This window comes from Leptonychotes weddellii, chromosome 8 (genome assembly GCF_054177405.1).
Source record: "Leptonychotes weddellii isolate Sample4059 chromosome 8, ASM5417740v2, whole genome shotgun sequence".
Taxonomy (NCBI): Eukaryota; Metazoa; Chordata; class Mammalia; order Carnivora; family Phocidae; genus Leptonychotes; species Leptonychotes weddellii.
This window is the reverse complement of record NC_138376.1, coordinates 85,370,250-85,388,227: the sequence shown is the minus strand read 5'-3', so window position 1 is coordinate 85,388,227 and position 17,978 is coordinate 85,370,250. Positions and strand designations below refer to the sequence as shown.

Genomic DNA, 17,978 nt, shown 5'->3' with positions numbered 1-17,978 from the left:
GTATATTTCTGGTCTATGTTACTTTTAGGCTCTTTCTTTGCTTAGAGGACCCCTTTCAATATTTCTTGTAGGGCTGGTTTCAGGTTTGCAAATTCCTTTAGTTTTTGTTTGTCCTGGAAGCTTTTTATCTCTCCTTCAATTTTCAATGACAGCCTAGCTGGATATAGTATTCTTGGCTGCATATTTCTCTCATTTAGTGCTCTGAATATATCATGCCAGTCCTTCTGGCCTGCCAGGTCTCTGTGGATAGGTCTGTTGCCAATCTAATGTTTCTACCATTGTAGGTTACATATCTCTTCTCCCAAGCTGCTTTCAGGATCTTCTCTTTGTCTCTGAGACTCGTAGTTTTACTATTAGGTGTCGGGGTATTGACCTATTTTTATTGATTTTGAAAGGGGTTCTCTGTGCTTCCTGGATTTTGATGCCTGTTTCCTTCCCCAAATTAGGGAAGTTCTCTGCTATAATTTGCTCCAATATACCTTCTGCCCCTCTCTCCCTTTCTTCTTCTTCTGGGATCCCAATTATTCTAATGTTGTTTCGTCTTATGGTATCACTTATCTCTCGAATTCTGCCCTCGTGATCCAGTAGTTGTTTATCTCTCTTTTTCTCAGCTCCTTTATTTTCCATCATTTGGTCTTCTATATCACAAATTCTCTCTTCTGCCTCATTTATCCTAGCAGTTAGTGCCCCCATTTTTGATTGCACCTCATTAATAGCCTTTTTGATTTCTACTTGGTTAGATTTTAGTTCTTTTACTTCTCCAGAAAGGATTTCTCTAATAACTTCCATGCTTTTTTCAAGCCCAGCTAGTATCTTTAAAATCATCATTCTGAACTCTAGTTCTGACATCGTACTAATGTCCGTATTGAGTAGGTCCCTGGCAGTCGGTACTGCCTCTTTTTTGTTGTTGTTGAGGTGACTTTTTCTGTCTTGTCATTTTTTGCAGAGGAGAATAGATGAATGAGAGAACAAAATGCTAGCAGGGTAACAACGTCCCCAGAAAATATACTCTAAACAAATCAGAAAAGACCGGAAACCGGGGGAAAAGAAAGGGAAAGAAAGAAAAAAGAAAAAGAAAAAAAAAGATAAAGATAAAAACAAACAAGAACACAACAAAACAAAAAAACAGAATATGATCAAATATGATCAGCCTGGTGCATAGATCAGTGCCACACACTAGATTTTGGGTGTATTTTGGTCTGTTAGAAAAAAATGCCTCCCAAAATTTTAAAGAAAGAAAAACTTATATATGTACAAAAATAAGGGTTAATACAATGAAGGGATGTAATACGACTGTAAAGATGAAAATTATAAAAATTTTATAAAAGGAATTGATAAGATAAGAAGTTGGTTGAAAAAAGAAAGAAGAGGATTTAAAAAAAAAGAAAAGTAAAGGGAGAGAATGTGATCAGGCAGGAGACTAGAACAAAGCCATACACTAGAGATTTAAGGTATATTTTGATCTTTAGAAGAAACTGTATCTCAAAATTTTAAAAAGAGAACAACTTATATATATATGCCAAAAATAAGGGTAATTACTATGAAGGGATAGAATATGACTCTAAAAATGAAAAATAAAAATGTTTTTTAAAAAAGGGATTGATAAGATGTTGGTTGAAAAAGGGAAAAAGAAAAATTTTAAAAAAAAAATTAACTTTGAAAGACTAAAGAATCATGGTAAAAAAGCCATGAATTCTATGTGCAGTATTCCCCTAGCACTGGAGATCGGCCATTGTCATTGATCCGTAAACTTGGTCTTGGCTGGCTGTTCTTGCTGATCTTCCGGGGGAGGGGCCTATTGCCGTGGTTCCCAAATGTCTTCGCCGGAGGCGGAATTGCCCCGCCCTTGCTGGTCTGGGCTAAGTAATCTGCTTGGGTTTGCTCTCAGGAGCTTTTGTTCCCTGCAAGCTCTCCATACAGCTTTGGAGGCCGAGAGTGAAATGGCAGCCTCCCAATCTCTGCCCCAGAGAAGCTGAGAACTCGGGGCCCCGCTCCTCAGTGAGCCCCCAGAGAAACGCAGTCAGTCACTCCCGTCTCCCCGGTATCCAGCCGCACTCCGTGCTCACCTGGCCTGTGACCGCGCGTTTCTATCTCTGGCACCCGACCCCGTGTGGAGTCTCCAAACCCAGCAGATCCCTGCGGTGTGCTCCCATGCCGCTCCTCCCAGGGGAGGAAGGGGAGTCTCCCCAGATCTGCCGCTTGTTGGGTCCCTGCTGGAGGAGCAGTGGCCCGACTGTGCCGCAGATCACGGTTTTTGGCAACCCCGAGCTGAGAGCCTGCTCCTCAGCTCCATCTCTGCAGCCGGCTTCCCTGCTACGATACCTGGGAGCTCTGCTGCACTCAGGCACCCCCAGTCTTTCTGTGACCCCGAGGGTCCTGAGACCACACTGTCCCACTAGGGTTCCAGCCCCCACTTAGCAACTGGAGTGACGTCCCTCAGCGGAGCCGACTTCTAAAAGTTCCAATTTTGTGCTCCGCGGCTCTATCACTTGCCAGAAGCGGCCGATGGAGGCCCCTCCCCCGCCGTCTATCCTCCCGAATATTGCCTCAGATTCACTTCTCCGCACGTCCTATCTTCCAGAAAGCAGTCGCTTTTCTGTCCAGAGAGTTGTTGCTATTCTTTTCTTCGATCTCCTGTTGAGTTCATAGGTGTTCACAATGGTTTGATCCCTATCCAGCTGAATTCCTGGGACCAGACAAAATCCAGGTCTCCTACTCCTCTGCCATCTTGCTCCACTCCCCCCCTTTATGTATAGTTTTTAAAAACCTGGTGTGCACATCTACTGATTATTTTCAAAACTTTTTTTTTTTCCACAGACAAAATTGTCAGAAAGAGAAAACCAGTATGTCCTAAGAAAGATACAAATCAACAATGCTGAGAACACAATGAAAAGCTTTCTGTCTGACATGGAAGAATTAGCTGAAAAGGTATGTATTCAGTTTCTGGGACTGCCTTCAGAGAAAGGATTTAGCTACGGTGAGCCTGGCTAGTCACAAACGATTGAGGCTTAACACAGTGCAGGAAAAATGCAGTCACCCATGTGCCTTAAAATAAATCAAGGGAAGATCTGTGGAGAAAGTTAATATACTTGGTCTCTACAGTCTCTTCCCGTTTTGATTGCTTTCCTTGGAAAACTATGTTTATGGAGAACTTTCATGGTATCTGCTGCTGGTTAATATGGTTGATATAGGTTTCAGTTAGGATAGTTGGTCAGCTGTTTGCCATAACATTTTATGACTAAGAGCTCTAGAGAGCCCAGAAATAAACTTTATTACATAGAATATAAAATTTAAATGTTTGCTAAAGGTTGCCTTAAATAATAAAAAGAAAGAACTATGCTGAGAAAACAATTTTGTAGGTTGACAGGAAAAAAATATATATATCACTTTCAAATTTCACTTTATACCATATACTAAAAGAAATGCTAGACAGATTAAGACTTGAGTTTAAATCTCAAATCCATAAGAAAGCAGAACTAAATAATTGTTAAGCCTTGAAAGGAAATAACAGTACTCTTAAATATAGCATGAAGAATTATAATAAAAAGAGGTAATAGATTTTACAAGATAAAATTTCAAATACCCAGTAAAACAACTAAATAAATGAAAAAGTCGACTAGACTAAGAAAAATATTGAGGAAAATATGGCTTGTAAAAGCTCTCACAAATTAACAAGAAAAACATTAAAACAGGAGCAGAGTCAGCATGAAAGACTATTAAATATACTCCCCAGGAGCCTAACGGAAAAATATCCATCATCTGTACTAATAAAGAAAAATATAACTAAGTTACAAGGTGCCATATTTTACATATTAAAATGTTTGACACATTTTTCCCCCTGCTTATGTTCTACCAGTACTGACCAGAGTACTCTGGAATTTCTACTTTCAGACGCTGGTGTTTGACATTATAAACTATTGAAGTTCTTTTCCAAAACAGTTCTTATTTTTTACAAAAATAAAGGTTAAAATAACTCTGATAATCTCTTTTGACCTTGTACCTCTTAAACTTTTAAGAGATTATGCTTCTAAAAACATGAATTATTCTAATTGGATCTTTGGAAGATTCAACTACTTTGAAATGTGTATGAAAATTGTGTCCTCCGTTCCCATGTGGTGGTGCATATTAATCCAACCACAAGCATATGTAGAAAGCAGTGAGATCTCTTAAGTTTCAAAGGAAATACCAGGAAAGAAATCTGCGAAAAACTCATTGTTTATTCATTTCGGTATCATGGTTGGAATTTGCCCAAAATGTCTCAATTCTTGAGAAAATATTTTCCCCAAGATTAGTTCTTCTCACTGCTCAGACACAGAGTTACTGATCCTTTTGTTGTACAATTTTTCCATTTCCAGTGTAACTTAAATGCAGACTTTCATAGGGAGAAAATAGCCTGAGCTTAAAAGTGACATCACAATAGAAAAGGCTCCTGGGGACCAAGAACAGACCACCAAAGCAGGAGGTTGATGATAAAGCTCTTGAAACTTTCAGCTGTTTCCACTGACTCTTATTGAAAATAAAGTCCTTCTAACTATGACAGCAGTCCAGATGATGTAAGAACCTGCTAAAACATTTTGAAACAAATGCCCAGAGCTTGTCTTAATGACTTCTCAAGCATCCTTCAATCCTTTAGTCTAGAAAAATCCGTGATTGATTCTTAGAAAGATTTAAGAAAAGGGTTGCCTTCAAAAGTCTTCTACCACATAAGTAACTAATATTTGCCTTTAAATGGAGTGAAGGATTTCACTACAGGTTCCCACAGTGATTTTTTTTTTTTTTTAAATCACAGTAATGTTGCCTCTTGAACTTGAAAATACCTGCTTGCAAATTGTCACACAAGGGGCACCTGGGTGGCTCAGTTGGTTAAGCGACTGCCTTTGGCTCGGGTCATGATCCTGGAGTCCCTGGATCGAGTTCCGCATCGGGCTCCCTGCTCGGCAGGGAGTCTGCTTCTCCCTCTGACCCTCCTCCCTCTCATTCTCTCTGTCTCAAATAAATAAATAAAATCTTTAAAAAAAAAAAAATTGTCACACAAATCGCATGAGACCCAAATCTCACAGTTCACATTAACCTAAAGTAACCAGTTTTTGTCCCAACCTTTATAACCAAGTCTCCTAGCCTCTTTTTGGAAAATTCTACAGCCCTTTTCTACCCTCTTACTTCTGGGAACCCCCAAAGGATGTCCATGCATTTGTATTCACAAATAGCCCCTGCTCAAAATGACCTCACTTCCACCACTGCTGATCATGACTGTAAGAAAAAGCCAAAGACTATGTCAAGATTCCACTGTCCCACAATCCCAAGCCACCATGCTCAAAGTCAGAGTGGTACTAGGCTACAAACAAAAGTGGAGGTGGTGGCCCTCTCTCGATCTCAGGGCTGCCTCTTGCCAACTGGACCTCGAAGTCGCAGTGCAGAGCCCCAAGTCACAGAGCCCAGTCTCCAAGGGCTGGTTCAGGAGGCGCTGCACCATCCCCTCCACTTCTCCATCTCCTCCATTTCCTCTGTCTCCACCCTACTCCTTCAGCCACAACAAAAGCTCCCTGTTTATCAGTGGATCAAAGAGATGTTTAGGACTAGAAGAAAAGTAGGTCACCTGTATACGTCAAAATCACCTGAGCCTCATCTCTGATCCTGACAAAAAGGTAGGGTAAAAAATAAGAGTATGTTTCAATTCTGAAAGCATGACTTACTACCTGGTATATAAGTGATTGAGCTAGCTGCTAGGGATGCTGAAATGAACATGATAATATAGCATAAACCCTGCTCTCAAGCAGTTCACAGTCTAGCAGGGAAAACAGATACATAAAACAAAATAATTATAACAGAGCATTCAATAAGAGAGGCATGGTACAGGCTAAAGAGAGAACTCTAAGGAAGAAATAATGAACTTGCTCACTAGGGGTACAGGAGGGAACACTTCTCAGAGAAGTTGAGTATTGACCCACGTATTCAAAAATGACTAGGAGTTTATCAAGTACTTCCAAGCAAGAGAAAATACCACAAAGAGCAAAGAGATATTCATAGTGTGTTCTTAGAACTAGAAAACCTTTGACCATGGCCTAGTAAAGATTAGCTGCAAGGCAAGGAGCAGGGGATACTGCTGAAGAAGTTCTCAGAGGCCAGATCATGACCACCACACTCAGGAACATGTGGACTTCATCCTGTGGACTCTGGAGAACATTGAAGTATTTACATAGAACAATGAACTGATCAGATTTGAAATTTTGAAAACATTCCTCTGCAGTAGGGATGATGGATTGGCAAGTGAAGACTCTGAAGGTACGGACACCAGTAGTCTGGAAAATTGCCTCAGTAGTCTAGACAAGCGTGGTTGATTGCTACCTTGCCTTCATATGAGAAGAATTTGCAGTGATCAGGTATCAGTCAAGACTGTGGTTGTATGGAACAGGAAGAGAGGCCAGAATGGCAGGCAGAATAAGAACAATTGGGTGACCAACTGGACATGAGGATTAACAAGGAGGAAAGCTCTGGCTTGGAGAAATGCCTATTCTAAGATTACAGAACGGGGGTGCCTGGCTGGCTTAGTCGGTAGAGCATGCAATTCTTGATCTCAGGGTGGTGAGTTCAAGCCCTACATTGGGGGTAGAGATTACATTTAAATAAATAAATAAATAAATAAATAAATATCAAAAAATAAAGTTACAGAATGGATTACTCTGGATATTTCTCTGTAGATGCCCAGAGGGTAGTTAGAGAAAGATTTGAGTCAGTAGCTCAGAAGGGAGATCCAGTCTGGAAAAGCTTTTAGAAGCCATCCATGTTCAGGAGGTAGGGAAACCCACAGTATGTATCCCTCTACACATTCTGAAAATGGCACACCAGTATTCCAGTACTGTTCTTATTTACACTTGTCTCCCAGAGTGATTCCTAAAAGTTTCCCCTTTCACTTTCAAAAGTGTCACAGCTTAAGCAATAATGTATAAGATCACCCTAGACACTGATTATCATCCTCACTTAGTCTGGTTGATTTTTTTTTTTAATCAGTAATCTAGATACACTACCCTTCATGCCCTCTATTACCGAAAAGTTCTTGCCACTTTTTATGTCACATACGTACAAGGCAAATTTGCTGTTGAGGGGAGTAAACGATTCATCTATTTGTAATGTAGACCATCAACTGGTTTATAACTGTGAGTTAATTTTTTAATTTCGGCTCTTCTTAAAGCAAGGTGCCCGGTTTTACCAGAGACCTATGCCGTTATTTTTCTTCCATAAGCAAAGTTACAGAAAAAAATAAATAAAATAAAACTTTCCAATAAGGTATCCCATCTATTAGAGCCAGTAAGTTTCCAATTTAAAGTGATAGGCTGCCGTCTTTACCCCTGATTCTTTTGTCAAACATAACGTGTATATCTAAGCGCCCTCTGGTGTTTGTCAGAAAGAAGTCTTCTTAGACATAGTCCAGCCTCGCCTTGCCTTTCATTGCTTCAATTCCAAGTTTCCTTAAAAGAAATAAGTTAAACGACTACGGTAATTACAATAGGCCTTTTCTTTGAAGGATTAAGCCAAAGTAAAAATAATAATAATAATAATAAGTGCTGTGCTTTGCAAATATAATTTAAACTGGATCAAAAATCAACTTGTTGAAAATTTCTAGATGCTTTAAATGTTTGTGTCCATAATTTTTAAAAGCAGGGAGGGGTGATGTCAGAATAAGAGTCATCTTATTTTCTGCATCATATATTTTTAAATGGGCACAGATTTCGTGTCTCTGGAAAGCATGAGAACAAGGCAAGAGGAAGACAGGCATTGGAGGAAGGAACACCCATGACTCAGAATGCAGGTGTCCGTTCAGAGAGCCCACTGTTTCGGGAAGCGTCTGATGGTCGCATTACTGCTGCACAGGGAGCTTTATATGGAAGAAATTTGGGACTTGCTTGATAAAAAAAAAAACCTCTGGGGCACGTGTTTGCTATGATACCATTTTTGCATTGTCTTCCTTGACTAAGGGCCACTTCTGTGGGTTATGCCTGGAAAGCATAAGAGCTTTTCCAGGTAAAACCATGGCATAATCGTCTGGCTGGAACACTGGAGGAGAGGAGAGACTTTTGACACAGCCACTCCCCTGTCCTGGTGAAACTGTGCAGTGGGTCTGCGAGCACGCTGGGGGGCAGACCACCCTGCAGTCCACTCAGATGGGGCAGCACTTTGTTAGAGAACTGAACCAGAAAAGCACCAGATGAGGCGAACGGGCATCTACCAAGTGTCAGACAGAAGAACTCCTTCTCCGCTTACATATAGCCCATGAGCCAATCTTTCTAGTGCTAAAAGGAAGTACACGGTACACATCCCCACCGCCGCGCCTACAGGCCAGTGTCCTGGCCTTGAACCATTTCTTAGATGAGCTTCTGTCCTTACACACGCAGAAATATGCAGAAATATGTGGAAGCTCAGAAACAGAAGCTCCCCTGTGGAGAGAAGGGAGTCTGCTTCTCAGAGAAGAGTCTCATTCACTCCGAGCCAAATCTGCTTGAGTAGTTATTTGTACCCAAGTGCCATCAGTGTTGATGGGAATTTGGAATGCAGCACTGAAAACAGCATTGAGCCCAGTCAGCATAATCCTTTAAATCTCTGGTAATTCAGTGTCAGCGCTGGTTGGACCACCCAGGAGCCACTGGACGCAAGGAGCATTTCAAGGTCTGCCTACTTTCTCAACAATTTCCCCTGTGAAACTCTAAGCTCTTCCATCAGCACAATGTCAGAGTGGTCAGCAGACACGGGTAATTTCCTAGTCTGGAACCGTGAGATACAGTAACAATTCGAAGAGTAAATTCCATATGAAAGACAGTTGGTTTGGACTGAATTGTGACTGATGGCATAGGAACACAGCTGATTTTATAGCATTCTGTGACACCAGCCTTCATGCATGATTTCTGGGACCATTTTATATGTTATAGAACTTTCACATGCCAAGGAAATTCATGTTTATGGAGCATAGAAGGCCCACCCACCACTACATGCACAGATAGAACATTCCCTTCTCGTAAATTTAAGCTGCTGTTTATATGGATTATTTATAGGAAAGTCAAGTCTCAAGAAGGGGCAAGCTGGCCCAGAAGGAAAGCATGGATACCATTAACCACGCAACTCAGCTTGTGGAGCAAGCTCATGAGATGAGGGATAAAATTCAAGGTAAATATATTCTCTTCTCATGCAGCTTAATGTCAAGGAATCATTCATGTTGTTAACAACAACAAAAATATGGCTACTGTTAGTGTTCATTATGTGCCAGGAACTGTTGTTATAGTGTTATATATAAGGTAATATATATGCATTTATGATATTTTATATGTATTACGTATAAGGTCTTCCAGTTTGTCCATCTAGGATTTCTGAGCATTCACCCCTACTTACTATCCATTGGTTGTCAAGAATAAATGTATAGAATCATTCCCTTTCCAGGCATTTCAAGGCAGGGAATACCCTTCCAGCAGAAGAAATGGAATGCTATGGTGTCTCTAAAATGCAAAAGTTGAGTAGGAGTCATGTTTTTCTGGACTATTTGCAACAAAAACACTGCCTTTAGAGTGGCAGGAATCTGTCCACTAGTCCAAATTGTCCTAAGCTCTCTCTATGATGCCATTTCCCAAAGATCAGGCAGGCAACATGCTCTGGTCCCCAAGCCAGAAGAAAAGCCTGGAGGGGGCGTGTGAGGTTTCTTTGCCCTAAAGCATTGTGGCAGATTTTATCTTCCCTCTTAGAGGAGTACTTATTTGTGCTCTAACTTCTGATAAGTGTTGGCTGTATTTTGAAGACTACCTTAATAGCCCCCTGAAAGCCAGCCTCCCATTTACCAACAGAAAACAGGCACTTTCACTTGTTCTAAAATAAAGAGAATTTCCTTGGCTTACAGTCTGCCAAGATACAATATTTGTGTTTCCATAGCTTTAATCCTATATATGAAGAGCTGGGTGACAACACCAAGTGCATCTCAGGACACAATGGCAGCAAAGGATCCCACAGTGGGAAAGTCGCATCTTTATCCTGAGGTATAGAGAACATATTCCAGGCAGAGGGATGAATGCAGCCAAGATGAGACATTTGCTATATTTCCTTTGGTGGCTATAATACACAATAAAAATAAATGGCATGGATTTCAAACACCCCCCCAACCCCGTTCTCACTGTTTCATGCTTTTGCATCTATCAATAAAATATTTTTTTTCATTTTAGAGTTACTATTTTTTTTTTCAAGAAGTAAGATTGAACCTAGATGAGCTGACCTCGTCTAATGAAGAAATAAATGCCCCTCTAGGCAGCAAATAAAGCCAGCATCCTAGTAAGCCATTCAGAGAAAATAATTCACCTTTGCTGTTATAAATTTTTTATTCTAACGTGTTTCATTTGGAAGTAATCTAAGCCCTCTATTTGACCCTTTAAGCATAGGAAAAGGTGAAAGACATACAAAAAAACTGTAAATGGGAAGCAATAATTTCCATCAGTTTACCTTTTAAAAATAATGTATGAATAGTCTCCAAAGACTAAGGCAAAAATGTTATTGTCTACATTTCCTTTTTCTAATCTACACCAGACATGGCTAAAATAAAACAGGCCAGAATTGAAAATGTAATATTTGGATCAAAATGCCAGAGAAGTCAGCGCTGCAAGGGATAGATCCAAGGGGGGTGCGGGGAATCTATGTTTTGCTTATTTCCGGAGTTAAGATTATGGATTTCACTTGAAAAGTGAATGTTTAATCCCTTCATAGTTTTGTTTCTAGCATATCTTGGTTTCCCTATAACTTTCTCAGTAATATTTACAGTGTTAAAAACCTCTTACCCCATTTATCTCCTTTCCTTCAGAATTCAGGGATGCTACACACTACCAAGAGTGTGTCATTCCTTTTTCCCAACCATCTGTAAAATAACTCCTGGTGACCTTCAAGCCATTATCCATATAAAATACAAGCCTTTATCTGGTATGATTTATGTGACACCAGTGTTTGTTTACCCATCTTGTCTGGCCAACCACATAGATCATAGTAAACCACAGACACACAATTTCATTTATGCCAGGAAGATAAAATGCTTCTTCCCAGAGCTGTCAGAGGACAAGGTGGCAATTACATAACTTTCATCTGATCATATTTAGTAGGAAGAGAAAGTCAGAGAACAACTCAGCTCTGCTGGTATGTAGACAACGCATCTAATCCCTCTGAGCATCAGCAGTCCCTTTGGTTCTAAAATTCTCCAGAAGTGGGGTGAAAATGACCCAGAATCAAAATGGCCCAATCTTGACAGTCATACTACAGAAGGCAGATAGCAATTGCAAAGTGTGTGTGTGTATACACAAAATATATAAATATATATATATGTATTAATGAACAAAAACATCACAATATAACAAACCTCTATTTTTATATCTGGTCTGTAGAATAATCTGAAAGATCCACTTGAACAACTATTAATATACTTTCATTTTGGTTTAGAGTTTTGGTCAGCTCCTTGGCTAAAATATAATTAATATCTAATGCATCCTACATATGACAGGAGATACCTCAGAGGATTTTCTCCACGTTATGTATTTTATATAAAAGGTTGATCAAAGACCCCAGATTTGCAGGCCTTCAATGTTAATGTTCAGGACTTGCTATGGAAACCAGACACAGCTGAAGTTAGGACAGGCTTTGTGTTAATCCCATTCCCATTCTGAAGACACCAAATGGGAAACAGAGTTGTTTCCTCAAGTTTTACTTCTCCTTGGATCATATGGTGAATTCCAGTGCTGACACCACTATTTGCAGCGTGAACATCAGTACACTGTCTTTGAATGAAACCCTCTTTCCATTTTAGGATCAGCCCCTGCCCTTTGCCCTCACTCTCCATGTTTTTAGTGGCATCACTGTGAAATGCCCTGACACCTCACCCTGCTTTCTTCTCTCACTGTGTCCTTCCTTTCAGAGATCAACAACAAGATGCTCTATTATGGAGAGGAGCAGGAACTTACCTCTGAGGAAATCTCTGAGAAGCTGGTGTTGGCCCAGAAGATGCTTGAGGAGATCAGACGCCGTCAACCATTTCTCACACAAAGGGAGCTGGTGGATGAAGAAGCAGACGAAGCCCATGAACGTAGGTGTTTTCAACTCCTAAGGCGCAGCACGTGTCGGCTTCCTTTATGGGTCCAAGAGAGGATACTGAGCCACAGGGGAACATTTGGTCAAAGCAAGCAATCCCCAATATTTGCAGATTTTTTTTAAAGAGTTTATTTATTTATTTGAGAGAGAGAGCGCACGCACGTGCAAGCACGCATGAGTTGGGGGGAGGGGCAGAGGGAGAAGGAGAAGCAGACTCCCGAATGAGCAAGAAGCCCAACACAGGGCTCGATCCCAGGGCCCGGGGATCATGACCTGAGCCGAACGCAGACACTTAACTGACTGGGCCACCCAGGTGCCCCTAGTTGCAGCTATTTAGAACTTAATACGTGGCCTCAGGGACTCCGTCAGGACAACTTACCTATACGATCAAGATTTTTAGATCCAGGCCCAACCTTGAGCTTTTGAAAAACAGCTGAGATTCCACATAGAATCTATAGACCTTAACCACTGAGGAGAAGAAATAGGGACTTACAGTTGGTGAAAATGTATAAAACAGGAGAAGAAAAACTAAGGGGAACCACTTTTCAGAACTACAATAAAAGAAATCTTACCAAGAAGGCAGTAAAGCTACAAGCCCAGCAACATTCGTGTTCTGAGGTCTGGGAATGACTTTTAATGAACTTTTAACCTCCAGTGCAAATTGAACATTTCCTTTAATGATGAATGTAGGCAAGAAACCACAGTAGTATTAGCGAACCTATGACTTGGTCACTCTATCAGTTATCAATGACTAACAACTCCAAACGTATTCATTCATTTTTTTTTTTTTAAGATTTTATTTATTTGACAGAGAGAGACACAGCGAGAGAGGGAACACAAGCAGGGGGAGCGGGAGAGGGAGAAGCAGATTCCCCGCAGAGCAAGGAGCCCGATGCGGGGCTCGATCCCAGGACCCTGGGATTCTGACCTGAGCCGAAGGCAGACGTTTAATGACTGAGCCACCCAGGCGCCCCAAATGTTTTCATTTAAAATAACCATGTATTTGCTCATGATTTCATTGGCAATTTGGGCTCAACTCAACCTGGACAGCTCATCTGTGCTCCATGTAGCAGGAGCTGGCTCCTTCAGATGTCTGGGGCCTTGGCAAGGATTGCTGGGCCTCTCCCCGTTGTGGGGTGTGACCCTCAAGGAGTCTCGCCCAGGCTCATTCACATGGCAGCAGCCTTCCAGGAAAGCAAGAATGGAACTCAGCTGTGTCATATCTATCCTACTGACCCGGACCGGCCCAGATTAACAGTGTGAGGAAATAAACTCTACTCCTGATGGGAAGAGCTGCAAAGAATTTGTGTCCATTTTAATCTACACAATCAACAAGAGAAGCCACGGATTTGGGTATTGGATTTTAGCTGCACTCTGATCTCACAACATTCAGTTTATCAGTAATTCAAAATTATGTAGTTGTTAGTCCCACCTCTAGATCTTGTTATTTCAGACTTAATAAAAAAGCACATGTATTGTTATATCACCAATTTGTTTTTTAATATTTTGGTCTTCTTTTTAAGTCTATGTATTTTATTTTACGCATTTTAAAGTACATGATAAGAAGGGGCCTGAAGGCTTCACTAGATTGCAAAGCGTCTCATGGCACAAAAAGGGTTAAGAACACCTGCTCTGCATTATTTCCCTACGATCATTACTATCAACTTCTAAAAATTATTGTGACTCTTCTAGAAGAGGAACATTCTTCAACTAAAGGCATGTTACCATAAGAAATGTATAAAGTCTTAGAAACAGTAAGAACTCAAGAAGAATCTCAGGCCCCATATCTGGTCAGGATGAAGCCAGGGCTCAGGAAGGCTGGAGCTCTGATGTCACAGACAAATGCTTTCACACTTCTTGCCTATTTTAGAATGTAATGAGTCTGCCCTGGGGAAATGAAACCAATCACATCTCCCACTTAGCCACCTTCCACCTGGTCAATGCATGTTTAACCACTTTCTTTACTCAGTCATGGACGTGTATCTTCTGCTCACAGTGATGAAAGACAATACAAAACCTTGAAAAGTCAGACCGATAGTCCCTGAAGAAAAAGAGAATTAAGGCACGTAATCAATGCATGTTACTTTGATCAGAGAATTAAGACATATGCAGAATTTAAGAATATATCCTTGTCATTGAATCTTCATACCACCCAAAATAATGGTTTAGGTTTGATCTGAAGAAGCTACCTAAAAGCAATTGCCTGAAGAGAATACAGAAAATGTCAGTAACAGATAAGATAATTTTGGTTATTTTTTAATAGTAAAACTATGGTATATCCAAAACCCTTTGGTAAAATTATTAATAATCTAGGTAATAATAAACATAATGACATGGCTTCCACAAAAAAAAATAATAAACATAATATGACATGGTTTCCACAGCAAGCATAATCTCGATGGAAAACCTAATCAAACTCTTTTTTTTGGCTGACTGTCATCCAGGGACTCTCAAACCCTACAACATAATTTTTCTTTCTTCAAACATAAAACACGGGGCTATTTTCATGAACAACAGCTTCAGGCTCTATTGCTGAGGACAGCATGGCCTGACAAGTTTGTGTCTTTGCTAAATGCTGGATGGAATGAGGGGAGGCAGGAGAAGCCCAGACTGAGATTCTGTGTCCATTTCTCCCCAGTGTTGAACCAGGCTGAGAGTTGGCAGCGGCTGTCCAATGATACTCGCTCTCTATTCCCTGTCGTTTTGGAGCAGTTGGATGACTACAGTGCTAAGCTGTCAGACCTCCAGGAATCACTGGACCAGGCTCTTGACCACATCAGGGATGCCGAAGACATGAACAGAGCCACGGCAGCCAAGCAGCGGGACCACGAGGTACAGTGGACACGCTACCTGTAAATGAATTTCAGACATATACAACACAAAATTTTAACAAGAAGGGATGGTTGGCATGCAATTTTTTTTAAAATATTGATATACTCAAGTATTCATATTTTTTAAAATATTTATGCATTTTTGCCACTGTAATTTGCTAATGTAACTGTGTGCACCTAAAATCGAGTTGAAAGCATTATAATTGTTTAGCTTCTGCATTGATAAGAATGCAATTGTTCTTGGTGCTTGTGTCTGTGTGTATGGATATGTTGTTCTGGCAAGTGAGTTAGCAATGTGCTATTCCTGTGTCTACCTTTTTTTTTTTTTTAATTGAGAGCACTAGAACACCAAAGCAACCCAGAACCATGTTTCTAGAAGGGTATGTGTAATTTTTGGAAAGGTATGATAAGCAAATCCCACAGCCTGGCTGGTCAGCAGCCACAGGGATAGGGAGTCTAATTCAAGCCAAAGGTCATGCAAATACAAAGAGGTGAGAGAAACTCCCAGACCTAGCCACAGCTTGCAAAGGCAGGCATCCCTATGGGGCCAGGATCTGGGCATGCCCACCTTGGGGGCTTAGATCTGGTGGTGGTCATGGCTGTTCCAAGCAGGGTAGGCACTCACAACTACCACCATCGAGAGGAGCCAGCTTCTGCTAGAAAGACACGTGCATCTTTGGACATGTTTATAAAGATCAGAGTGAAATAGCAATGTCAAAAACTAGGAAGCAATTACGAGAATAATTCGGTTATGCTCATAATTCAGTTATGTTCGCTTTTATTATCTGCAAAGGCAACTTAAGTGAGATTCCCCGCCCAGATTTTCAGTCATCTGAAAATGATGAAATTTGAAAAAATTTCAAAAATCTGAAAAAAATTTCAACCCTCTCTCAGTGAGCCTCTGGAAATGTTCCTAAGTAAAAGTGAATTACCCTTATCACCACCATTTTCTAATAGGAGCAATCCCTCAGCCAGCAATTTTTTTTAGAATAACAGTGGTCAGGATAGCGACCAAAACAGCCTCCGGGTTTCTCACCTCCATTCTTGCTCCCTTCCCACACCCCTGCCCCACCCAGCCTGAGCAGGCGCCCCCATCACTGTTCTGACGGCATTACTTGCTCTGTTAAAACCCTTCATCTTTTCCTTCTGACCCTAGAGCAGTGCCTTTGACACTGCAGCTTATGAACCACGGAGTAATCATAAAATAAGTTTGGAGGGTTGTAAACAGCCTTTTTTTTTTTTTTTTAAATTGAAGTATAGTTGAATAACCAGCATTTTCTAAAAAGAAACGAAAGAATAGAAACTATCAAAGCGCATCATCTATAAGGAGGTATGGTTTCATCGCATTTCTGCTTCGGCGTTGCAACATAAATTGCACTGTTTACTGTGGGTCACGGTTAAGAACATTTGAGACCCTGTCCTATAGGACAGGCTATGCCCCTTCACATGCCATGAGGGACCTTGTCTGATCCACCCTTGCCAGCCTCCTTGGTTTCGTCTGTTGCGGAGTCCCTGCCTCCCACGTTCAGTTCAGGCACTATCACACTCGCTGTAATCCCATCTGCCTGCAACACAGACTTCTTTCCCAGACGTCAACCTCCTCCGGGAGGCCTAAGCCCCATTCGCAGGTGAACAGGTGCTCTCCTCAGCAATCCCATAATGCACCTTGTGACATTCCCGTTTCTGTATCGTGATCATCCCTTAATGGACCTGTCTTCCCTACTCAGCTTAAGTGTTGTAATTTCACATTTCACTGTTAGACCTACAGCACAGCTTAAAAAAGAATAACAGCAAATTTCCAGTCTTTTTACAAAACCAAAAATAACCACACAGTTTAATCATTTTGATATGTGCAAACGGTAGCCACACAACTAATAATTGCATTATTTCTTTCACCATCCTGCTCTCACCCCAAAGGGTAATAGAATGATAAAAATCTTTGTCAGATGAATGTAAGATTCTATATTTTAAAAGGCACTGTTTAGAGAAGCTCTTAAACCAAAACTCTGCCTTCCTAGGACTGTTTCTATCATTTTTTGTAAGGATCGGGAAACTTTTATTATTCTTTGCAGATGTGAAATGGACACCGAACATGCCTAATAGTGCTAATTGTGTGTCATTTTCATAATTATTGGCTTTCAAAACTCTCTTTTGTTCATATTGACCTTCTTTCTGTGGGAGTATCTTTGTTTCAAAGCTTATTTTATTCATTTCTGTCTAATGCTATCTGTGAAGAGTAAAGTATATGATAAGTGATAAGCCCCTTCACTTGAAGCCTATCATTTTCCAACTACTGCAAATGAACTTATCACTCAGCGCTGTTACCACAAGGCTTTGAAGTTTGGCTAGGGCTTCAGGGCGTTAGCCATATTCCCTTAAGGCGACCAGATACAAGAGCTTCCAGCAGGGGTCATATCTCAGACTCTCTAAAAGGAAAACTGCTCTGAAGGAGCTAAATAATACCAACCTTTTTTCACCTCCTTTCCTTACATAGTTCAATACCCATGCTTTAAAATATTGCTTTTGTGTAGAGCTGTATAACTACCTCTCCTTGAGGAGACAAGAATAATTAACCCGAGATAGTCACCCTGTATTAAGCTTGATGGATTATGAGGGGAAATTGATTTTGTAATGTTCTTGCATTAAGATGTTCGAATGGGATTCTTTTCTGTCCTTGGACCTATATCTTCCCCTGTAGCAAAGTGCTTGGAGAAGATGGTTTCCGTCTTCCTTCCCATTAAATTAGAAAAGACTGCAGCAGTGTGAAAGACACTAAGATGAACTTTGGAAGTTTTAAAGTATGTCCTTCTATATCTGGGCTTCTGTAATCATTCCCACGATATCTTAGATTATACCGCAAGTCATATATTTCAACTCCCATTCAAATTACCTTTTCTAAAGTAACTTCAACTCATTTTTTACTCAGATTGTAAAATGAGTCTTACTTTTCCCCCTTGAAGTATCATTCTGGTTGCTTTCAAACTCCAAACTCATTTGAAGTTTTCTAATATTTCTTCAGAATCACAACATGCCTGCTTCTAGAACCCAACA

The 17,978-nt window shown here is 40.6% G+C and overlaps 1 protein-coding gene across 1 annotated transcript in view; it reads left to right on the top strand.

The window, feature by feature from the left end:
* LAMA4 (laminin subunit alpha 4) overlaps positions 1–17,978 on the top strand; it is a 131,027-nt gene that overhangs the window by 56,172 nt on the left and 56,877 nt on the right. Inside the window, exons 6-9 of the mRNA XM_081829365.1 lie at positions 2,818–2,928; positions 9,045–9,156; positions 11,924–12,091; positions 14,735–14,928. Coding sequence (XP_081685491.1) covers positions 2,818–2,928; positions 9,045–9,156; positions 11,924–12,091; positions 14,735–14,928 — 585 coding nt within the window. The remainder of the gene's footprint in view (positions 1–2,817; positions 2,929–9,044; positions 9,157–11,923; positions 12,092–14,734; positions 14,929–17,978) is intronic.